General features: G+C 37.5%; 1 protein-coding gene across 18 annotated transcripts in view; it reads right to left on the reverse strand.

Annotated features, from left to right (window-relative positions):
- The window catches only part of LCOR (ligand dependent nuclear receptor corepressor), a 156,893-nt gene that overhangs the window by 72,405 nt on the left and 58,181 nt on the right, over window positions 1-26,307 (reverse strand). For all 18 annotated transcript variants that reach the window (XM_033187117.1, XM_033187187.1, XM_033187153.1 and 15 more), the window contains 2 exons: window positions 1,205-1,270; window positions 789-868 (listed from right to left, as the gene is read on the reverse strand). In XM_033187117.1, the coding sequence (XP_033043008.1) occupies window positions 789-868; window positions 1,205-1,270 (146 nt within the window). The remainder of the gene's footprint in view (window positions 1-788; window positions 869-1,204; window positions 1,271-26,307) is intronic.

The following is a 26,307-nucleotide window of genomic DNA, read 5'->3' on the forward strand; positions in this document are numbered from 1 at the left end:
CCAGTTTATATAACTGAAAATAACAGCATTCGTGCGCAGATGTTATGAAGTGTCTTAAAGTAGAACCACAGTATATCACAAATCTGCATGAATTAGCAACTGCTTGATCCAGATCTACATTACTGTTCTTTTTGTGCTAAAAATAACTCCCACTATTGAATTGCCACACATTTCATTTTCAAATAAACACAACAGTTTGAGACCTAATTAATTATTCTGCCTAGTGAACTATATAAATAAAATAATGCATGGGCCATGGGCAGTGGCTCAGGCCTGTAATCCCAGCACTTTGGGAGGCTGAGGCAGGCAGATCACTTGAGCTTAGGAGTTCAAGACCAGACTGCCCAATATGGTGTAACCCCATCTCTACTAAAAATACAAAAATTAGCCGGTGTAGTGGCAGGCACCTGTAATCCCAACTGCTCGGGAGGCTGAGGCAGGAGAATCACTTCAACCCAGGAGGCGGCGGCTGCAGTGAGCCGAGATCGTGCCATTTCACTCCAGCCTGGGCATCACAGCGAAACTCCGTCTCAAAAAAACAAACAAACAAAAAAACCCCACAACAACAACAACAAATGCATGGTAGGATATAGGTTTCTTAATAGGCTAATCAACAGGATGGAAATAATTTAAATTGCAAAACCCAGGATTACTATCAAACTCTTTCGTAAGTACAAAACCATACTTTCCTTTTCCTACAAATCCTCCAATGAAGTAATACAATGTTTTAAAAAATGAAAACTTTAAAATATTACACTAAATAAAAGTTTCACAAGCTTCTTAGTTACCTTTACTTTATCTCTTCTCAAACAACAGAATAAACAGTTTTCATCAAAAGTCCAATCAGAAATGCTTTCAGGTTCACAGTCTGCAAAAACAGTAACAAATTAATAGTCATAAAAGAGAATTTTTCAGAAAATAAATCAATTAATTTTAAAAATACTGTTTAACAAAAATCTAAGTAGTTAGGCCATATTTGTCTTAAAATTTTTAACTCTTAAAATTCTTAAGTCTTAACTGCTCACCAGTTAATACATTATTCATACATATATCAACAATATCAACTGAACACAAAAAGATGCTTACATGAATATAACTTTAATCCATATGAAACCGTGAATAAAAAGCAGACTGAGGCTTAAATCACCAAGGTATCATGTATGGCACCAGGAAGAATTTGAAATACCAAAAATATTTTGAATACCTTTAAATAAACTGAGATCTTTTAATAATGCAGGTCCAAACAGCCCTTCAAGAATACTTTCAAACCCTGAAAGGATAAAAACAAAATCCATTACCACAATAATATTCATTCTAGTATTGAATAATCTTTGCATAAAAAAAAAAAGATGATGTTTTCTTCCAGTTCTTAAGGATCCTGGATTACTATTAAAGGGATGCTTAGAAAAAGAGTGTCAATGACAAATCTAAAAGAGGCATTTGCATTTCTGTCCATGATTAACATTCAACACAAATTCTGAGCACATTCAAGAACAGGACCAATGAAGGAATGAAAATCTACAGATTCTCTAATCATTTTACAAAATCCCAAACACCTCTTTGTACAAACTCTCAGGCTCCATTTTAAAAGGTACTTTTCTCAATGAATCAGTCAAAAACTGCTTCAAATTTTTGACAACTTTCTAAAATAATCTAAATAGCATTTTTCAAAATACCAATTGAGACAACAGATTTTGAGTTAACAGTTTATGAAATCTTTACTGAGAAAAACTACATCACACAAACATAAGGTACAAGACTTTTGTAAAGAAGGTACAAGACTTAAAAGACTTTTGTAACTATTTAACATTGCCACAATAACTATGTGCTGGTTCCTTTATAAATGTAAACCCCCACTGATTATACATACAAAAAAAAGAGAAAAAAAATCAAACATACTTGTACACAAATTTTTTTTTTTTTTTTTTTTTTTTTGAGACGGAGTCTCGCTCTGTCACCCGGGCTGGAGTGCAGTGGCCGGATCTCAGCTCACTGCAAACTCCGCCTCCGGGGTTTACGCCATTCTCCTGCCTCAGCCTCCCGAATAGCTGGGACTACAGGCGCCCGCTACCTCGCCCGGCTAGTTTTTTTTTTTTGTATTTTTTAGTAGAGACGGGGTTTCACCGTGTTAGCCAGGATGGTCTCGATCTCCTGACCTCGTGATCCGCCCGTCTCGGCCTCCCAAAGCACAAATGTTTAAATTATTATGTCCTTCTACCAGTGTGAAAGAAGAAGAAAATGAAACAAATCAAAAACTTCTTTTCTGGCTTATTATCTCAAATACTGATGATCTACTGAATGATAAACAATTTAAAAATATCTTCGCCATCTTGCAATTTTTTTTTTTTTTTTTGAGACGGAGTCTCGCTCTGTTGCCCAGGCTGGAGTACAGTGATGTGATCTCAGCTCACTGCAAGCTGCACCTCCTGTGTTCACGCCATTCTCCTGCCTCAGCCTTTTGAGTAGTTGGGACTACAGGGGCCTGCCACCCCGCCCGGCTAATTTTTTGTATTTTTAGTAGAGACAGGGTTTCACCATGTTAGCCAGGATGGTCTCGATCTCCTGACCTCATGATCCGCCTGCCTCGGCCTCCCAAAGTGCTGGGATTCATCTTCCAATTTTTTTATGGGTCAAGAGAGTAAGGAGGAAAACAAGAGCAGGAATCAGACTGTATCTTTATACAACATACCAGAAATAACACATTAAAGCAGTGGTTCCCAAAATGTGTGCCATGGACCTCACTGGGAACTCAAATGGTTATTACAAACAAGAAGTCTTATGAATCCATATGCACTCTCAGTGTGGCCTTTGGGAAGAAATTAATGTCTTGTGCATTCAGTACACATACTACTTTTCAAATGCATAGGACTGTTACTACAATAAAGTAAATATAAAAAGTGTTACTGAATTCCTAGTAGCTAGGGGCACTGTGTATTCTGTAACATAATCTGTCGCCTAGGGGCTTGGCAATTTTTTTAATTGTTAAAAAGCATTCCCATGCTTAAAAGATAAGGTACCACTTAAATTAAAATACTACATCCTGCAGGTATACATAAGGCCCCCTTACATGTATCAATTCTTTGCCACAAATACAACCACAGAAAAGGATTTAGAAGGTAAGGAGGTAGAAATGATGGCCTCTGAAAATGGTATTTTGTGTATCTGGCTATAAGAAGATGGTAATGTAAGGGATTTCTTTGCCTTAGTATTAAGCCATAATTTTCAGGAATCTCTAGTTTATGTTATTTATACTGTAATAAGAGAGCTGGTTTTTCTATACGATATGATACATCCTAGATTCCAGATTTTTCATTTATTGTTGGGGAGTAATTGTTTTCCAACTCTCTTTAATTCCCATCAAAATTATTCCAAGGACATTAACAAAATCAAACTACCCACTCAAACAAATGGGAGGTATCTATGTCTGTTTATTATTTACCTACTAAAATTAAAATATATTCCACTAAATTGCTATGGTCCCCTCTCTTCCACACTAGGGAGGAAAAAGGGTTGGGGCAGGGTTGTGGGAGTGGGTAGGTAGTGGTAAGAGAAGAGAAGAAACTGCTAGATACTGCCTATCTTGGCCCTAGAGACTGGATATTTTCAGAACGATCTGACTTAAAAAAATAAATAAATCCCACAGTCTATCTCCAATTCTTAAGCCCTCCTGCCTGCCCTCCCAAAAGAAAATCTGATTTCACAAATAATAACGTATTTCAACACCTTGCAAGCATCAAACACACACTGCAAATAGCTAAAGGAAATTATTAAGCAGGTCTTATCCTGAAGAGCAAATCTAGTATTCTTTCACCTGGGTTTATATAACATTGTAACAAATTCCAAATTTGCGGGCTGAGCATAAATTCTTGAAAAGGAAAAAAGTAAATATAGCAAGAAATAATGCCAGGAAAGAAAAATGCAAATAAAAGCTTTGGGAGATAAAAATGTTAAAAAAGAACAGAATCTGATGTAAGAAAATTGGGCAGAAGATCAATAATACTAACAAAAACTTGAGTCACAGATCAAAAAGCAATGACAAAGAAAGAATAAAAGCAAACAAAAAATCTGGTCATAAACACAAAGATTTAATCACAACTATTTTTGCTCAAAATAGCAACTGTAAACAAGTCACTCCTCTTTTGCTCATATCTGCAACAATACATTAAACCTAACAAATATTATTGATTAGATACTGTAAAGTCATATTTTGCTACCCTCTGTTCACTGGATGTTAATGCCACTCAGTTTTATTAATATTAAATATTGAATTTAGCAGTTGCATAGCAACAGGGAATGTCTGATGTGCTATGCTTGACATTAACAAAAGGCAAATAAGGGAAGAACAAATATATTCAAAATGTATACCATGATAACACAGAAAAGCCAGAAAGTTCAATAACAAAATGCCACGGAAAACTAAATACTGGAAAAGACAGCCATGCCGTTATGTTCAATCACTAGGGCTTAAAAACTACCTTTACACATCACATATAAAGAAAAAAAAAATTTTTTTTATGGAAGTTGACTACTTTTGAAAGAAGTCCTATCCAACATCACAAGGCTGATCTCGTTTCTTCTTCACTGCAACCTGCACCATGTCTTCAGGCTATTCCTAAAACACTGTTTCAATAATGCCACCACCTCTTCAAAGTTCACACTGGTTAAAGAACAAACTCCAACTTCCTAATTCAGCAATCAAAACTGCTTATAATTTGATCCTACCTACTGTCAGCTGGCTTACCAGAGCTTTCCTGCTCATTCCCACAGCTCTGGTCAGGATGGTCTTCTGTTGTATTCAGTGATCATTCCTACCTCCTAATATATTTTCTCAAGCCTTTGCATCTCACCTCTGCTCAAATATAGTATCTCTCTCCTTCAAGATAATCTTCAAATTGTTCAACAAATACACATTCATTTATCCGACATATACTAACTGAGAGTCTGTCATCTGCCAGGGACTGTTCAACAGGCAGTGTTGAGCTGACATGTTACCTGCCCTCATTGATCTTTAGTTTCCAGTTTTCTCATCCTCAGAATTCTCAGATTGTTGCTTGATTTTAAATAAAAGTCAGTTGCCTAGTGTCTTCTCTGCTTTCTGCCATTTACAAGACACTGTCTTTTCAAGTATTTTGTAAAATAAAATTTGTCACAGGCTATTTAAACCCTATGTTCTCATTTTTCTTTTATTCATTTATGTCTTATCTCCTCAAGGAGAATTAACGCTCCAGGAAGGCTAGGAAGCAATGTTTCTCTTACAGGAACAATGTTTCTCTTATAGGAAGGCTTCACATATCTGATTAGCTTCTGATTTAATCACACAGCTCTCAAAAACAAAAGATAGAAGACTAAGATCTCCCACAAATTTCCCCCTTCTATCTAAATCACAATCCATTTCCAACGAAAAGGGGGAAAACAGGTTATAAAAAGTAAAAGAATAGGAATATATCAAATACAAAGCTAACTAAGGTCACCAATACAGCCTGTTCTTTTGGAAAAAAATTAATAGAATGAAAAAATGGTTTCTGGGTCTTGGGAACCTCTCCTCTGAGATAACCAGTATAGAGACTAGCAGTTTCAGGGAGGTGCTGAAGAAAACGTAGGAATATACCAGAAAATTAGCAATTTCCACATCAAGGTCCCCTGGATCTTGTACTCAAGCTTGTACTGAGCTTGCTGCTCAGTCTTCAATAAAGTACAGTCATGTGCCATATAACGATGTTTTAGTAAAGGATGGACTGCATATACCACGGTAGACCCATAAGATTATAATGGAGCTGAAAAATTCCTACTGCTTGGTGATTATAGCCACTGTAATGTTGGACTGCAATTACTTTATTCCTAAATAAATTCAGTGTAGCCTAAGTGTACAGTATTTATAAGTCAATAGTAGTGTAGAGCAATGTTCTAGGCCTTCGTGTTCACTTACCACTTACTCACTGACTCACCCAGAGCAACTTCCAGTCCTGCACTCTCCATTCATGGTAAGTGCCCCATCCAGGTGAGACAATTTTTACTGTACCTTTTCTATGTTTAGATACACAAATACTTACCACTGTGTGACAATGATATTGTGTGACAGTGATGGTATTTTCTACAGTATTCAGTATAGTAATATGCCGTACAGGTTTGTAGGCTAGCAGCAACAGGCTATACCAAATAGCACAGGTATGTAGTAGGCTATATTACCTAGGTTTGTGCAGGTATACTTTACGATGTTTGAAAAATGATGAAACTGCCTAAGGATGTATTTCTCATAATGCATCCCCATTGTTAAGCAACACATGACTGTATTATATTTTACAAAGTATCAGTTCAAAGGTGCTTGCTGGCAATAATAATCAATTAGTGTCCTAATAAACAAAGAGGCAAATGATATTATCTGGAGTTGTTTACTTAAAACTCAGAATGTGTGACTTGATGCCACCACCACACTGAGCTTCATACCAAGTCAGTCACAAAGTGAAAGTATTGGGTTGGTACAATAGTAATTGTGGTAATAATTTTAGAGCACTAGATTATACAATCTTTTATATTCTATCCAAGGTAATTAAGGTAATCAATTCTTTTTAACTGACACTCCAACTATCTCAGTGTGTTATTAAATCAAAGACCAGATGAACTTCTATAGATAATGAATAATGACCATTCAGGCTTCTCTTTCCCTTACTATCCCTGGTGATTCATTTCATTATTAGAGAACTACATTCATTAATAATTCTTCCTCTCCTCCTGAGCACATTCTCCCAGATGATGCACTATGATGAACCCCATTTGTTGGCTCACTTACCACTCTTAGAATTACCCAGCACAAGAACTGATGACGAAACCTGGCCAGATATACCAAAGAGAAGTAGCACTTTAATCACAACTAATGGGCCCAAACTGAAACAGAATTAATGAAGACAAAAACAGTAGGACTTGAAGAAAAATTATACATACTAATTTTATTGAGGCCAGGGAGAATAGTATTTTTTTTCTTTCTTTTAAAGAGCAAAGAGCTCTGAATAAAAGAGCAGACAACAAATGCTTGAAAAACTACTAAAATTACCAAACAGAATTAAGCAGAAAAATACACAACAAAATAGCGATTTAGAAAATCAACTTAAGAAATGTTCTACTATCAGTCTGGACAACATGGTAAAACTTCGTCTCTACAAAAAGTACAAAAAATTAGCCCAGGGTGGTGGCACACACCTGTAGTCCCAGCTACCTGGGAGGCTGACGTGGGAAGATCACTTGAGTCCAGGAGATGGAAGCTGCAGTGAGCCGAGATTGCGCCACTGCACTCCAGCCAGGGCAACAGAGGGAGACCATTGAAAGAAGGCAGACTGACAGACGGACAGAGAACGGATGGAAGGAAGGAAAGAAGAAATGCCCTAATATTGCATAGCAAAGTGTCAAAGACACATACATCATGATAAAAAGATTAGAGATGAGGTGGCCAGACGTGCGATATCTGTAAAACAAGATTTTTAGAACAAGAAAAGGCAAAGAATGAACATTTTAAACATTTAAATTAAAAAAAAAAAAGTTTAGAGAAGGAAAAGGAACCAAAAACTTCCTAATGTTGATTACTGACTTATCTAATGGGCTCCATGAAATACTGGGGCAGCAACTGGGGGTTAGAGGGGAAGCTACACATGTAGACTCTCCTGGTAAAATGTCTGAATTTCAACAATAACTCTTTACAAGCTCCAAATATGGAAAATATTTCACTTAATTTTACTTAAAATAAGAGGAAAGAGATCTAGACTACCAGTCACTTCACTGGTAAATGTAAATGCTAAACATCTATGGAGAGCTGGGTATGGTATGTGGTGACACACACACCTGTAGTCCCAGTTACTTGAGAAGCTTAAGTGGAAGGATTGGTTGAATCCAGGAGTTTGACCTGGGCAACACTGAGAGACCCCATGTCTCTTTTTATTTATTTTTTTACTTTTTATGTATTTTTTTGAGACAGAGTCTTGCTCTGTTACCCAGGTTGGAATGAGGTGGTGCGATCTTGGCTCATTGCAAGCTCCGCCTCCTGGGTTCAAGCCATTCTCCTGCCTCAGCCTCCGGAGTAGCTGGGACTACAAGGCACCCACCACCACGCCCGGCTAATTTTCTGTATTTTTAGTGGAGACGGGGTTTCACTGTGTTAACCAGGATGGTCTCAATCTCCTGACCTCGTGATCCGCCCGCCTCAGCCTCCCAAAGTGCTGGGGATTACAGGCGTGAGCCACCGCGCCCGGCCGACCCCAACTCTTAAAACAGAAAAAAGAAAGTTTAAAAAAAAAAAAAGCCTATGAAGCAGTATTTACAAAATTCTAGAGGAAAAATGTAGACAATGTGTTGCTTATGAATATTGATAAAAGACATTTATAGATATTCTCTGATTTTGAAAGTAGAACAGCCATTCACTGGGGGGGGGGGTAAGGGTTACTCAAAGTAGTTCCATTAAGAAAAATATGATTGAGAATAAAGATCTCCTGAAAAGGGAAAAGACTGTTTATATAAAAACTAATGGCAGGCTGCTATAAATACCTTGTCTTTTACTCTTTAATATGTGGTCAGTCTTCATTTTCATACTATTTTTGTTTCTTTTATTCCTTGATCAATCCCTATCAGCTTTTTTAGTTTTTCTTCTTTTAAAAACCTACTTTGATCTTCTCTATTATATCACTGATTTCATTAAATTTTGCTCTAATTTTTTTCAATTATCCATTTCTTTGGGTTTATTCTATTGCATTTTTGTCTAACTTACAAAAGATTCATTTACTTATTTTCAGGTTTCTTTTTTTAAAAAAAGAACCAAGTACAGGATGATTTAAAAGAACTAAAATTTTAAGTATTGTATATTAAGAGGTAATCTGTGATAAACAAAATGTGGTATATCCATACAATGGAATAAAATTATAATATGGATGAATAAGTCTCAAAACACATTGTGTTAGGTGAAAAAAGGACAGAAACAAAAGACCACATACTATGATATAAAATGTACTGAAATAAAATGTACTGAAAAAGCAAATCTATGGAAAGAAGAAAGTACATTAGTGGTTTCCTATGGCTGAGTGAAAATGAAAAAATAATTGCAAATGGGCAACACATTTCTTTTTGCATTAAGGGAAATATTCTAAAATTAGACTGTGGTGATGGTTGCATAATTCTGTGACTATAATAAAAATCGGTGAACTGTATACTTAAAATAGGTGAACTGCAAGGTATGTAAATCATGTCTCAATAAAGCTGTTTACAAAATAGGTACTTTATGGCTATTTGGTAAATATTTGTAATGTTTTAAGAAAATCTGGCCTATTAGAGCCAGTCTTGTAATTCTAATTTAAAATGTATACTTGAATAGCTGTTTTAGACTTTATGATTTTAAGCTGAAATTTTACTAAGTTTGCATCCTGAATAAGAATACTCACAAAACTTAAGAATGTTTACATTTACAATTTCAAAATATTAGATTTACAAGATTTACTTATCTAAGGTTTTATTAAATTGATATTTACAGAGAAAATAAATTTAATTTACACTTACAGATTTAAATGTTTTAAGAAGTTAAATTAAGATATTTCTCAAAAGTTTGTTAAAATTAGTTACAGAATAAGATCTGTATTTAGAGAGAACTACTTTTTAAGTTTATAAATTTAAATAAAGTGAACACTTAAAAATTAAAAATCAAAGTAACTGCATTACCTTTTCTATTCACAAAGCCATCAAGAATATTATTTTTTAAATCTCACATTTAATAAGAATTAATCAAGTGTTTACATAGAGCTCAGTAGTGTGGGGATACAGGGGTTATGTTTAAAAATATGCCCTGCCATTAAGATATTTATAATTCTAGTCAAGGAGTCAAAATTAACATGCTTTCCCACCACTACGCAGATAATTATAACTCTCCAATCCTTTATTTCTTGCCCCAAGACCAAATTTCTAATTTCCTACTTCATATTATCATCAAAATCTCCTAAATACCTAAAAACGCCCACCAAATCAAAATCATTTTACTCCTTTCCTTCATCTCAATCACAGATTCCTCCTGTATTCTGTATTCCTTACCAGGAAAATGGCATCACGAACACCTTCCCCCCAAGTTATTCAGGTTAGATAGAGACTTTAGTTAGTCACAATTCCATTCTTTCCATAAATCACCAAGTATTCCGCTAATTGAGTCCTATCCATTTTACTTCAGAAAGATTCGTCCCAATCTGTTCTCCATTTTCTATCCTTAAATTCATTCAGGTTTTCACTATTTTTTACCTTAACAATTATAATAAATGTCACTCATGTTAATAATAATGACAGTTATCACTAACTGCACCCTTATTTGGTATCAGGCAAGCACTACAGCAGGTGCTTCATGCCCATAACAAAATCTTCAGAAGAACACTGTAAAACAAGTACTATTACTACCCGGAACATGTAAACAAAACAAAACAAAACTGAAAATCAAAGCAGCCAATTCGTTCTCAACTGCAAAAGCCAATACCTAGGTTTAAAACCACGCCTGTGATTCTAAAGCCCAGGCTCTTTTCATTTCATCACACTACCTATTAATAACATCTCTTTATTTTTAATTTATCTTAGTATTCCCCCACACCACCATCTCTACCACCAGAATCCACCCTTCATGCTGCTGCTAAGCATCATTCTTTCTAGGTTTTAAAAACATTTGATAGCTTTCCACTGCTGCTAAGCATCATTCTTTCTAGGTTTTAAAAACATTTGATAGTTTTCCACTGACAACAGTGAAGATTTCAAATTTCTGGATGCCATGCATGATCATTATAGGTTCTGATCCCAAATTACCTTTTGTCTCTCCTGCTACCATATTCTGTATACATACACTATGCTCTGGCCGTACTGATCAGTCACAATACACAGTCAATGCTTCTATGCCATTTGAGCACAATATTGCCTCAGCCTAGTGTTCTTCCTGCAACCCTCAATCTAATTCTAAGGTATCACCCATCTCACCCCATAAGCCTCAGGCAAAGTTAGGAACATCCTCATCAGTACTCAAGTTGTACTATTTATAAACTACACCCTTTTTTGGTATTTAATCCACTCGATTTTGAGCAAAGAATTGGAGTTTATCCATCTTTTAATATCAGCCTGTTCTTTAAACTACCATTCTCAAGTAAAATGCTCAATAAATATTTGTTGGATGAATGCAAATACATTCTTTTAAATTCCTACATCATTATAATTGAGAGGTTGGAGATTTTACGAGGACTCTGTTTTGTGTGTCAGGCACGCTAAAGACTTGAAAAAATAGAAATAACAGAAGGATAATAGATATCTGACAAAAAAAAAAAAAAAAAAAAAGATGGCTTTCTGCTCCAGCTCAGCTAGGTTCCCTGTATCTATGGACAAAAACCAAAACATAATTAAGAGCTCTCTTTGCTGGCCCACGAACAGAGGGCCGCAAACTTTTTTTGTGGAAAGCTGTAATCATAGTGAAGATAGAAATAAAATAAAACAGATAAAGTACTGAAAAACAATGGTATTAATACATTAAGGAGGGAAAAGAAAGATATACTAAGTAGTTAGAACATTATCAGAATACAGTATTTACATACATAATGCCATAAATGAGATTTAAAGGTATTAAATAAGTTACCAAAATCACAGAGGTAGTGAGTAGCTAGGTCAGAATAAGTCTTTGGAAATTCAAGGACAGTTTTGTTTCATTTTTTCTAGTATATCAAACTGTCTAGGTTAACTATGCTTAGAAAGAAACCATTTAAATACAAATCTGAGGTTGATCAGGAATGAGTCAATTACATCAGTTCACAATCCATAGGCCACAATCCCTTTGAAGACCTCCGTCATTACAGGGTCGGTAAATCCATATAAGCACTGTTTGTAAATTAAATAAAAATGTGCTTATATAGCCACTAACTACTCTTTTTTAACACATTCTGCTACAAACAGGATGTGTTAAATATTTAAATATGTTTAAATACGTATTCATTTAAAAAGCACTACTGAATCCATAATCTCTTTTTTACATCACATTTTTTTCTCAAAGATACCAAAAGTACAAATTACAGTGTGAGAGGTAAGCATTCTTTTGGGTTTTTTTGCTTCTCTCTCTCTCTCTCTGTCTCTCTTTTTCTCTTTCTCTCCTTCAGTGGAAGTTTAAAGGAAGAACTCCTATTCCTTGGGAATAATGGAGTTAACTAAGTAAAAACAAAATTATAAGCTGAATGTTTTCCTTCACTTTACCTAAAATGGAAATTTCTACAGTTGAAAGAACTGAGATAAAAACTAAACTTTGAAAGTTCTTAGGGTTGGAAAAGTGGGGGTTCCTTTTCTATCCCTTCCCATCCTCTCCCTATTCTTTTGTCCATTTACTCTCTTCTTTCCAGAGTTAGCCCCAGCCTAGAACTAGCATGCTTGTGGGAGCTTTATACCGTTAGGAGATGCATTTATTATCTTCGGTGTGTGGAGATCTCAATAACTCTGTATTGTTTTAAAATTACTTTGGGCCGAGTGTCAAGGTTCATGTCTGTAATCCCAGCACTTTGGGAGGCCGAGGTGGGTGGATCACCTGAGGTCAGGAGTTCGAGACCAGCCTGGCCAACATGGTAAAACCCTGCCTCTATTAAAAATACAAAAATTAGCTAGGCTTCGTGGCATGTGCCTGTAGTCCCAGCTACTCAGGAGGCTGAGGCGGGAGAATCGCTTGAGCCTGGGTGGCGGAGGTTGCACTGAGCTGAGATCATGCCACTGCACTTCAGCCTGGGCAACAGAGAGAGAATCTGTCTCAAAAAAAAAAAAAAAAAAAAAAGGTAATAATAATAAATAAAGCTAATAAAATTACTTTGCAAGTAATTTACTGAAAAGAAAAGAAATTAAAGTTACTCATATTTTCCCCCATTCCTCACAAGCGGTGAACTCTATTTGAGATAAGTATTTCAGTCTTAATATATTTCTGAATAAAAAAAGTCAATGACATAAGGTATGACTATACGGTAATAGTGAGATCCTCCCTTATCCCACACGCCAGAAATAAATACCAGAAATGTCAGTAACATCCATATAAGTGCTACTGTACAAAGCAGTGAAGACAGCATTTAGAGAACTGAGAAAAAAATTATCTAGGATGCAAGATTTTTTTTCTTTTTGTTTTTTAGAGACAGAGTCTTTCTGTTGCCCAGGCTGGGTTGTAATGGCACAATCATAGCTCACTGTAACCTCAAAATCCTGGGGTCAAGCAATCCTCCTGCCTCAGCCTCCTGAGCAGCTTGGACTACAGGCATGCATCACAACAGCTAGTTTATTTTTAATTTTTTCTTTACAGATAGAGTCTTGCTATGTTGCCCAGGCTGGTCTCAAACTCCTGGTCTCAAGCGATCCTTCTGCCTTAGCCTCCCAAAACACTGGGATTACAGGCAAAGGAGGTAACATTTCTGAGCACTCAATGAAGTGAAGGAGCAAGCCATATGGAGACACATGTATGTTCTAGGCAGAGTGAACGGCACTGAGGTAGTTAAGGTATGAAGTATAGTATATTGAGAATTAGTAAGAAAGCAGGCATGGTCAGCAAGGTGATTAAGATGGGCAGTACAAGATGAGGTAAGAGATTTAGAGGTATGATCATATAGTCCACAGTGAGGAGACTGGATTTTGAATTTTAATAGAAATCCACTAAAGTTTTATATTTAGGTAGTGGTAGAGATAAAATAATCAGATATATATTGTTTAAGATTACCAGGTAGCTGTACAGAGAACGGATTATTGGATAAAGCATTAGGAGACTATTATGACAACAGCCTTGGCAAGAGGTAGTGCTAGCAATGGAGGTAGAGGGCAGTGACTACATAGAGGGTATACATCAAAGATAAAACCAACTTGCTTGATGATGTGCTGATGTGGAATGTGAGGGAGAATGACACTTAGGCTTTTGGTCTGCGAACTGAGTAAATGCTAGTCTTAACTTTCTAGGATGGAGAAGACTGGAGCATTCATGTTTGGCAGGCAGAGATTTAGTTCAGTTTTGGAGGTAAGTCTGAGATGCTACTTAGAAATCAAAGTAGATCTATGAAGAAGGCAACCAAACAGGTGACTTGGAAGTTGAAAGGGAGACACTGAGATGGGGCAATATAAAATTGGCAATCAGTAAAGTACAGATAGAATTTAAAGCTTTAGGACGAGGTAAGATCATATTAAGTTAAGGAAAGGAAGGAACAGGACCAAACACTGGAGCATTCCAATGTTTAAAGATTAGAAAGAAAAAGAGACTGAAAATTAAGATCAGGTCTTTTTTACTGTGCTGTCTTTACCATCTAGCAAACAACTTGATGGTAAGTACTCAAAAAATACTAGCTGATCTGAACTATTATATATGGCAGTGTTATTAAAATAAAGACATATCTTACCCCAACCCAAATGTCATACGAGAGGACTCTGAAAGGAAACCGATTCCTTTTAATATAATCAAACACATCTAAATATATCTAATTTATATATTTTAAAAATCATTACTTTTTACCACACTTCTAATACACCATAATATATTGCAGTACAAAAGATAAACCCTCAGTCTGGTCCCAATTGAAGGATGCATTAGAAAATTTTAAACTGTACCAAAGTTTGAGTCAGCTTTCAGATTTATATACAAAATTCTTAATAGTTCTCCCCTACTCAAAAACGTTCAACGATTAGCTACTGCCTGCGTAATAAAATTCAAACTGCTCCGTCTGGCTTTCAAATCCTTCCAAAAGTGAGCCTTTTCAGTGTACTTCAAGAACAACCTGCTTCTCAAGTAGGCCTTGATTTTCTGTGTCTTCATCCTTCTCTTCATCGTGTTCCTTCTAAAATGTACTCTCAGGCCGGATGCGGTGGCTCACGCCTGTAATCCCAGCACTTTGGGAGTCTAAGGAGGTCGGATCACGAGGTCAAGGGATCAAGACCATCCTGGCAAACATGGTGAAACCCCATCTCTACTAAAAATACAAAAATTAGCTGGGCGTGGTGGTGCGCGCCTGTAGTCCCAGCTGCTCAGGAGGCTGAGACAGGAGGATCACTTGAACCCCCAGGAGGCGGAGGGTGCAGTGAGCCAAGATCACACCACTTCACTCCAGCCTGGGTGACAGAGCAAGACTCCATTACCAAAAAAAAAGAAAAAGTTCTCTCAAATATCAACAGTCTTGATCCTATGTGGTCTTCAAGGCCATAGTTCGAAAGTCCCTTCCAACTATTATCTTTCCTCCCAAATGATTCCCAGTATTTTTCACTTTATTTTTCCTTCATTTTATTTTTTATTATACTTTAAGTTCTAGGGTACATGTGCATAACGTTTATATCATGTATAACTCCCCAATGCAATCCCTCCCTCCTCCCCCCTCCCCATGATAGGCCCCAGTGTCTGATGTTCCCCTTCCCGAGTCCAAGTGATCTCATTGTTCAGTTCCCACCTATGAGTGAGAACATGCGGTGTTTGGTTTTCTCTTCTTGTGATAGTTTGCTAAGAATGATGGTTTCCAGCTGCATCCATGTCCCTACAAAGGACGCAAACTCATCCTTTTTGATGGCTGCATAGTATTCCATGGTGTATATGTGCCACATTTTCTTAATCCAGTCTGTCACAGATGGACATTTGGGTTGATTCCAAGTCTTTGCTATTGTGAATAGTGCCGCAATAAACATACGTGTGCATGTGTCTTTGTAGTAGAGTAATTTATAATCCTTTGGGTATATACCCAGTAGTGGGATGGCTGGGTCATATGGTACATCTAGTTCTAGATCCTTGAGGAATCGCCATACTGTTTTCCATAATGGTTGAACTAGTTTACAATCCCACCAACAGTGTAAAAGTGCTCCTATTTCTCCACATCCTCTCCAACATCTATTGTTTCCTGACTTCTTAATGATTGCCATTCTAACTGGTGTGAGATGGTATCTCATTGTGGTTTTGATTTGCATTTCTCTGATGGGAGTGATGACGAGCATTTTTTCATGTGTCTGTTGGCTGTATGGATGTCTTCTTTTGAGAAATGTCTGTTCATATCCTTTCCCCACTTTTTGATGGGGTTGTTTGTTTTTTTCTTGTATATTTGTTTGAGTTCTTTGTAGATTCTGGATATTAGCCCTTTGTCAGATGAGTAGGTTGCAAAAATTTTCTCCCATTCTGTAGGTTGCCTGTTCACTCTGATGGTAGTTTCTTTTGCTGTGCGTAAGCTCTTTAGTTTAATTAGATCCCATTTGTCAATTTTGGCTTTTGCTGCCGTTGCTTTTGGTGTTTTAGACATGAAGCCCTTGCCCATGCCTATGTCCTGAATGGTACTACCTAGATTTTCTTCTAGGGTTTTTATGGTATTAGGTCTAACATTTAAGTCTCTAATCCATCTTGAATTAATTTTCGTATAAGGGGTAAGGAAAGGATCCAGTTTCAGCTTTCTACTTATGGCTAGCCAATTTTCCCAGCACCATTTATTAAATAGGGAATTTTCCTTCATTTTCAACATGAATGTACGTTTTATGTATCCAACTGAATTTTACATTCACTGTTGTAGTGTAATAAAAGGAGTACTACAACTCTAGGAAGTAAGAGATGTAGTGGTTAAGAACGTAAATTACGAAGCCAGATCACCTGGGTTCAAATATCTGTTTCTGCCTTTTAAAGGCTCTACGACCTTGGACAATTTTTTTTTTTTCCCCGAGATGGAGTGTTGCTCTGTCACCCAGGCTGGAGTACAGTGGCACGATCTTGGCTTAATGCAACCTCCACCTCCTGGGTTCAAGTGATTTTCCTGCCTCGGCCTCCCGAGTAGCTGGGACTACAGACGCCCACCACCATGCCCAGCTAATTTTTGTATTTTTAGTAGAGATGGGGTTTCACCATATTGGCCAGGCTGGTCTAGAACTCCTGACCTTGTGATCTGCCCGCATCAGCCTCCCAAAGTGCTGGAATCACAGGCATGAGCCACCACGCCTGGCCAAACCTTGGACAATTTATTTGTCTTCTTCACACCTCACTTTCCTTGGATATAAATTTATAACGTGATTAGACAAGTATTTGTAAATTATTTAGAATAATATCTGAAAACATATTAGGGGCATTATATTATAAAGTGTTAGGAAGGAAAGAAGGCAGAGAGGTTACGTTTTCAGTCTGTTAACACCTCTTTTGTTCCCTATGATTTAAAAGACTACATACAACAATAATTATAACTCTGTGTTGATGGACAAAAATGCATAAAGATTTATTGGAGGGGGGAGAGCTATATAGCAGCAAAGTATTTTATATACTATTGAAACTAAGTTGTTATTAATTCAAAATAGACTGCTACAAATGAAGGTGTTAATTATAATCCCCAGGACAAACACTAAGAAAATAACTATTATGTAGTAAAAGAAATGAGAAGGGAATAAAAATGGTACACTAGAAAATATCTATGTAACACAAAAATCAGTCATGGAGGGCTTGAACAAAACTCATATAAGACAGGCAGAAAGAAATACAAAATGGCAAATGTCCCTTCTTATCAGCAATTACATTACATGTAAATGGAGTAAAGCCTCCAATTAAAAGGCATGTAGGCCGGGCGCGGTGGCTCAAGCCTGTAATCCCAGCACTTTGGGAGGCCAAGACGGGCGGGTCACGAGGTCAGGAGATCGAGACCATCCTGGCTAAGACGGTGAAACCCCGTCTCTACTAAAAAATACAAAAAACTAGCCGGGCGAGGTGGCAGGCGCCTGTAGTCCCAGCTACTCGGGAGGCTGAGGCAGGAGAATGGTGTAAACCCGGGAGGCAGAGCTTGCAGTGAGCTGAGATCCGGCCACTGCACTCCAGCCTGGGCCGCAGAGCGAGACTCTGTCTCCAAAAAAAAAAAAAAAAAAAAAAAAAAAAAAGGCATGTATGGGCAGAATGAATTTAAAAAGCATTATCCAACAATATTCTGTACACAAGACATTTGATTTAGATCTGAGGACACAAAGAAGTTTAAGGTGAAAGAAAAGAAAAAGCCCATGCAAACAGTAACCAAAAAAGAAATGGAGTGGCTATACTAGTATCAGACAAAATAGGCACTGCGATGGTCTAAATGTTGGAGTCCCCCCAAAAATTCGTATGTTGAAATCCTATCACCTCCAAGGTGATAGTATTAAGAAGTGGGGCCTTTCGAAGCTGATTAGGAAAATAAGGTCAGTGCCCTCATAAATGGGATTAGTGCCCTTATAAAAGAGGCACTGAGAGATCCCCTCATCCTTTTGTCATATGAGAACATAGCAAAAAGACAGTCATCCATGAACCAGAAAGCGGCCCCTCACCATACTAAATCTGTTTGTGTCTTGATCTTGAACTTCCCAGCCTCCAGAACTGTGAGAAATAAACTGTTTTTTTATAAGCCACTTACGCAGCCCAAGTGGTCTAAGAAAGGCATTAAGACAAAACTACTTAAAAAGACAAAGGACATAATATAAAGAGTCAATCAATCAAGAACATTTAAGAATTAAAAACATATATGCCCCTAACAACACAGCCCCAAATTCTATGAAGCAAAAACTGACAGTGTTGAAGGAAGAAATGGTTCAACAATAATAGCTAGAGACTCCAACACCCTACTTTCAATAATGGGTGGTACAACTAAGCAAAAGATACATAAGGAAAAAGACAGACCTAAAAGACATACGCTGAACACTCCAACCAACAACAGCAGAATACACATTCTTTTCAAGTGCACTGGAACATCCTCTCCAGGGTAGCACATATGTTAGACCACAAAAAAAATTTTCAGTAAATTTCAAAAGACTGAAATCACAGAGTATCTCTTCCAACCACAATGCAATTAAGTTAGAAATTAATAACAGGAAAACTGAAAATTTTAAAAATATGTGGAAATTAAACAATACATTCTTAAATAGTTACTCAAAAAAGTAACTACAGGCTAGGTGCGGTGGCTCACGCCTGTAATCCCAGCACTGTGGGAGGCTGAGGCGGGTGGATCACCTGAGGTCAGGTGTTCGCGACTAGTCTGGCCAACATGGTAAAAATCCGTCTCTATTAAAAATACAAAAATTAGTTGGGCGTGGTGGCATGCACCTGTAATCCCAGCTACTCAGGAGGCTGAGGCAGAACTGCCTGCACTCCAGGGTGGGCGACAGAGTGAGACCTTGTCTCAAAAAAAAAAAAAAAAAAGAGTCAAGAGAAAAATCAATATCAATGAACCCAAAGTTTCTTGAAAAATATCAATATTGACAAACAACTAGACAGACCAAGAAAAAAGAAGAGAGAAGACTCAATTTACTAAAATCAGGAATAAAACTGGGGACATCTTTACAATCTTACAGAAATAAAAAAGATTACAAGAGAATACTATGAACTACTGTATGCCAACAAATTAGATAATCTAGATGAATGGATAAACCTCTAGAAACTACCAAAACTGACTCAACTAAAAAACTGAAAAGACCTGTAACAAGTAAAAAGATGAAAACTGTAATAAAACTTTCAACAAAAAAACCCCAGGACCATATGGCTTCACTGGTGAATCCTACCAAACATTTAAAGAAGAACACCAATCCTTCCTCCAACTCTTCCAAAAAAAGAGAAGAGGGGTGAAAACTTCCAAACTCATTCCATAAATTTAGTATTACTCTGACAGCAAAGACAGACATCATCATAAGAAAACTACAGACCAATCTCCCTCACAAATACAGACGCAAGAATCCTCAACAAAATATTAGCAAACCAAACTGAGCAGCATATGACCATCTATCACGGAACTATCCCAGAGATGCAAGGCTGGTTCAACATACAAAAATCAATCAGTTGAAAAAAACAGTCACCATATTAACAGAATAAAGCGGGGAAAAGAGAAACCTGATAATCTCAATTGACATAGGAAAAGCACTGGACAAAGTCCAACATCTTTTCATGATAAAAACACTCAACAATCTAGGAATAGAAAGGAGCTTTTTCATAATCCTGGTTATGAAACAGCTAACATACTCAATAGCAAAAGACTGAAAGCTTTCCCCTAATATCAAAAATAGGCAAGGATGTCTGCTCTTACCATTTCTACTCAACACTGTCTAGAAGTTCTAGCAAGGGTGGTTAGAAAAAAGAAAAGGAAATAAAAGGCATCAAAATTGGAAAGGAAGAAGTAAAACTACTTTTATAGATGACATGATTTTATATATACATAATTCTCAAGAATCTTTAAAAACACTACCATTAACCTAATAAACAAGTTCAGCAAGGTTGTAGAATACAAGATCAGCACAAGAAAATCAGTTTTAGGTTGGGCAGGGGTGACTCACACTTACAGTCCTTTGGGGAAGTGGAGGTGAGAAGATTGCTTGAGGCCAGGGGTTTGAAATCAGCCTGCATAACACAGCCAGACCCGTTCTCTACAAAATATTTTAAAGGTCAGCCAGATGTGGTACGTAGTCCTAGACTGAGGTGGGAGGATCACTTCACTCCAGGAGTTCAAAGTTACACTGAACTCGGATCATGCCACTGCACTCCGGCTTGGGCGACACAGCGAGACTCTGTCCCAAACAAAACAAAACAAAAAACCACACACACACCAAGAAAATAATGAGTGTTGGTAAAGGAAGTGAAGAAATGAGAACCCTCACACATTGCTGGTGGGAATGCAAAATGGCGCAGATGCTCTGGAAAACAAGTTAGGTGTTTCTCAAAAAGTTAAAAATAGAATTACCAAATGACCCAGCATTCTGGAAACTCCTAAGTATATACTCAAGAGAAATGAAAACAGGTGTTCAAAAAGTCATACATGAATGTTCACAGCAGCATTATTCATAATAATGTGACAGTGGAAACACTCAAATGTCCACCAACTAAAGAGTAAACAAAATGGAGTATAACCATCCAATGGAATATTATTCAACCATAAAAAAGAACTGTTAAGGACTCAAAGTTGATGTTACTCCCAAAATTCATGTTAACGCCCTAACCCCGGTGTGGCTATATGTGGAGACAAGGTCTCTAAGGAAGCAACAAAGATGAAATAAGGTCAGAAGGATGGGTCCCTGATCTGACAGAATTAGTGTCCTTGTTAGGACAGAAACCAGAGAAAGTGCACACACGCTCAAGATCACTTGTGCTGCCTCCCTGTATAAGCAGGGAGGAAAGGCTGTGTGAGGTTAAAGTGAGAAGGTAGCTACCTACAAGCCAGAAGAGGCCTCAGCAAAAACAAATACAGGTGGACCTTGATCTGTACTTCCGGCCTTCAGAAGTGTAAGAAATAAGTATCTGCGGTTTAAGCCACTAAGCCTGTGGTATTTTGGTTACGGCAACCTGAGCTGACAACATGAATGAGTACTGATACATACAACAACACGGATGAACTTCAAAAATAAGCTAAATGAAAGCCAGATACAAAAGGCCGTATATTGTATGATTCCATTTATATGAAATGTCCAGAACAGGAAAATTCACAGACATAAAAGATATTATGGAGGAAATATGGAAATAGAAGTGACTATGTAATAGGTATGGTCTATCTTTTGGGGGGTGATCAAAATGCTATACAATTAGATAGTGTAATGGTTGTAAAACACTGTGAATATACTAAAAGTCACTGAATTATACACACCTTAAAATAGCTCAAATGGTGAATTTTAATTATTTAAAAGGGAGTGAAATATCGGAAGATACAACTTGGATTACTCTCAAATACATGCTGAGTGAACGAAGCCAGTCTCAAATGGTTACATAGTGTATGATTCCATTTATATGACATTCTCTAAAAAACATAACTATAGCAAATGAATAGATCAGAGGCTGCCAGAGGTTTTGGGTGGGGCAATTAGAAAAGACAGCACAGGGAACTTTTTCAGGTCATAAAACTATTCTGTTTCTTAGTTGTGGTATTGGGTATACAAATTTACACATGTGGTAAAATTCATACAACTGTACACAAAAATGGTCAGTTTTACTACAACTTAATTTAAAAAACACAATTTCTCTTACACAAAAAATCCATCAGTCTATTTTGCACTTGACCAATGTTTATCTGTAACATCATTATCGGTCATTTGGAAAGCATTAATTCACTGAGGTATGTGCATTTTCCAAATGTTGACATATTTCATCATACAATATAACACCAAAAAAAAAAATTACACTTGTTAATATCACTACTGATCCTATCAGAAAGGTCTCTTAAGGGAAGTTCTCATGCCCGCAGTGGTGGATTTAAGTTTTCCAATATTCTATTATTTTTTTCTTGGAAGATGAAATTGACAACTTTTTTTTTTTTTTTTTTTTTTTGAGGCAGAGTCTTGCTCTGTCACGCAGGCTAGAGGGCAGTGGCATGATCTGGCTCACTACAACCTCCGCCTCCTGGGTTCAAGCAATTCTTCTGCCTCAGCCTCCTGAGTAGCTGGGACTACAGGTGGCCGCCACCAAGCCTGGCTAATTTTTGTATTTTTAGTAGAGACATGGTTTCACCATGTTGGCCAGGCTGGTCTCGAACTCCTAACCTCATGATCCGCCCACCTTGGCACCCCAAAGTGCTGGGATTACAGGCATCAGCCACCACACCTGATTACTGAAGTTCTGAGTGCAGTTCAACAAAGCAAATATAAAGAACTAGAATGATATATGACAAAGTCTTTAGCTGGACACGGTGGCTCATACCTGTAATCCCAGCACTTTGAGAGGCCAAGTGGGGCAGATTACTTGAAGTGAGGAGCTCAAGACCAGCCTGGCCAACATGGTGAAACCTCATCTCTACTAGAAATAAAAAAATTAGCAGGGCATGGTGGCGCATGTCCCTAGTCCTAGCTACTCGGGAGGCTGAGGCACAAGAATCGCTTGAACCTGGAAGGGGGAGGTTGCAGTGAGCTGAGATAGAGCCACTGCACTCCAGACTCTATCTCAAAAAACAAATACAATCTTTAAAATCATTAAGGGAAACATATCAAGAAATATTAAAACAGGGCATCCTTTTTACCAAAAATATAAAATCAAATCTAAAGTATCCTATAATTAGAACTTTAAGTAAAACATGATCAACCCAAATTCTTTTTTTTTCTTTTTGGTTCATCCTGAACAACCCAAATTCTTAACTGAAATCCTTTTTTAAAAAACATTTAGCCAGGTTCGGTGGCTCACACCTGTAATCTCAGCACTTTGGGAGGCAGAGGCAGGGATCACTTGAGTCCAGGAGTTTGAGATCAGCTTGGGCAACACAGGGAGACCTTGTCTCTACTTTAAAAAAAAAAAAAAAAAAAAAAAAAAAAAAAACAGTTCAATTAGCCAGGAGCAGCGGCACTGGCCTGTGATCCCAGCTACTGGGAGGCTGAGGCAGGAGGGTCACTAGGGCTTGGGAAGTCAAGGGTACAGTGAGCCGTGATCATGCCACTGCATTCCAGCATGGGAAACAGAGTGCAACCCTGGCTCAAAAAAATGAAAACAAAAACAAAAACAAAACCTATTTAACATTCTAATGCTAAAAGAGAAACAAATGACAAGTCAACAAACGATTAAGAATGCAATTTTTAAAAAGATATATTGTTACAATCTAGGCTCAAAACACACTGGGTCCAAATCTGAAAGCTTTACTATTTTCAAATGAGAAGTGATGTTCTAAATAACTGTAAAGCAGTGCGTTTCCTTAAATTAAGTATATACTAAAGCCAAAATAATGTGGTATTTATTTAAGGGCATTTTCCCAAAAGGTCTATAAATAGATTTACAGGAAACTTCCAGTTGAACAGTGATAGGTTTATTGGTGGGAACAAACTATTCAGAGAAGTATGTGAAGACATCTTAAAAGTCCTATTACTACATATAATGGATAAAATATGTGTTAAGTGCACACATATACCCACTCCCCTCCCCAACAAACACACACATCAAGCTAAGCTGAAAAGGTAGGTAGGAAATGCCTCATGTACCAGAAATGGAGAATCTGGAGGACAGAGCTGAGAGTGCACTGATTAATATGGGTAACATAGCAACTTGGGTTTTAATACACATGCAGGGGCAGAAGGGTCTTAAGAAATGAAACTGAGACTCTCGCATAAACGCTAGGACCCTAGACCTTACTCAAAAGTGTGGTCCACTGACCTGCCATATCAGCATTGGGCAGCTTGTTCCACAGAAATGTAAATTCTTGTACCTCAACCCAGACCTAATCAATCAGAGTATCTGGAAATGGTATTCAAGAATGTTAGTTTTAACAAGCTTTCCAGGTGATCAGGTGATTCTTATGTTTACTAAAGTTGGAGAAGTGCTGTCCTAGAAACACTGGAGAAGGGACTGACGGGGGGGGGGGGGCGGAATCCAAACACTAGCAAAGGAAGTTCTTCTCTTCCGAGGTACAGAGAAAGGATGAGTCCCACTGGACAAAGTGAACCCCTTGCTTATGCCCTGCACAGGAATCCAAATATACTACTTTAGCAGTTTTCAAATATGTTGCTCCCAGGATCACTTTATACTCTTAAAAATTACTGAAACCGCTAAAGACCTTTTGTTTATGTAAATTATATCTTTGATATTTGCTGTATTTGAAATTAAACAGAAAATGGACTCACATTCCATTAGCTGTCAGAGTGATGGTATAATTACATACCATAACCTCTGGAAAACTTCACTAGTGAGAGAATGAAGAGTGAAAGGCAAATAACAGCTTAGTATAATTATTATGAAAATAGTTTTGACCTCCTGAATCTTCAGAAGTCCCCAAACTTGTATAATTTATGCAAAATTATTACAAATGAGGTGAATTACAATATATTTAACAGTATAAACATCTGAAATGTTATATGGTATATATAATAATCATATTAATGTATCTGTGAGCTATAAATATCACTTTTAAAAAATCCATTATTTCTTAAGAAACTTCCACTCTTGATTTAGCCATTACACAATGTACACATGTATCAAAACATGTTGGACACCATAAATATATACAACTTTTGTCAATTAAAATAATTCATTAATTAAAAAGAAACTACCATTCAAGAGATTGAGAAGGTAAACCACAGACTGGGAAAAAAAATCTGCAAAAAACATCTGATAAAAGCCTGTTATTCAAAATATACACAAGATACTTAAAATTCAACAACAGGAAGACAAACAACCTGATTGAAAATGAGCAAACGACCTCTACAAACACCTCATCAAAGACATACAGAAAGCAAATAAGCATATGAAAGTTCAACATCATATGTCTGCAGGGAACTGAAAATTGAAACAATAATGAGATACAACCATACAACTATCAGATGGCCAAAATCCAGAACACAGATAACACCAAATGCTGGTGAAGACATGGGGCAACAGAACTCTCAAAAATGCAAAATTGTACAACCACTTTGGAAGACTGTTAGTTTCTTACAAAATTAAACATACTCCTACCATATGATAGATATAGCAATTGCACTTCTTGGTAGTTACTCAAATAAAATGAAAACATGTCCACATAAAAACCTGCATACAGGCCGGGCGCGGTGGCTCACGCCTGTAATCCCAGCACTTTGGGAGGCCGAGGCGGGCGGATCACAAGGTCAGGAGATCGAGACCACGGTGAAACCCCGTCTCTACTAAAAATACAAAAAATTAGCTGGGCGCGGTGGCGGGCGCCTGTAGTCCCAGCTACTCGGGAGGCTGAGGCAGGAGAATGGCCTGAACCCGGGAGGCGGAGCTTGCAGTGAGCCGAGATCGTGCCACTGCACTCCAGCCTGGGTGACAGAGCGAGACTCCGTCTCAAAAAAAAAAAACCTGCATACAGGCTGGGAGCAGTAGTTCATGCCTGTAATCCCAGTACTCTGGGAGGCCGAGGCAGGCGGAGGACCTGAGGTTGGGAGTTTGAGACCAGTCTGGCCAACATGCTGAAACCCTGTCTCTACTAAAAATACAAAAATTAGCCAGGGGTGGTGGCACGTGCCTGTAATCCCGGCTACTCGGGAAGCTGAGGCAGGAGAATTGCTTGAACCTGGGAGGCAGAGGTTGCAGTGAGCTGAGACTGTGCCACTGCACTCCAGCCTGAGCAACAGCATGAGACTCTGTCTCAAAAAAAAAGAAAGAAAAAAAAGAAAGAAAAATCTGCACATAAATTTTATAGCAGCTTTATTTATAACTGTCAAAACTTTAAGCAACAAAGATGTCTTGTAGTAGGTGAATGGATAAACTATGGTACATGGCACATCTAGACATTGCTAAAAAGAAATGAACTATAAAGCCATAAAGAGACATGGAGTAAGACACATTAAGAAGTGTATTACTAAGTGAAAGAAGCCAAGCTGAAAAGGCTACATACTATAGGATTCCAACTATATAAAATTCTGGAAAAGACAAAACTATGGAGACAGTAGAAAGAC

The sequence above is a fragment of the Trachypithecus francoisi genome, unplaced genomic scaffold, assembly GCF_009764315.1.
Source record: "Trachypithecus francoisi isolate TF-2019V2 unplaced genomic scaffold, Tfra_2.0 Contig01579, whole genome shotgun sequence".
Taxonomy (NCBI): Eukaryota; Metazoa; Chordata; class Mammalia; order Primates; family Cercopithecidae; genus Trachypithecus; species Trachypithecus francoisi.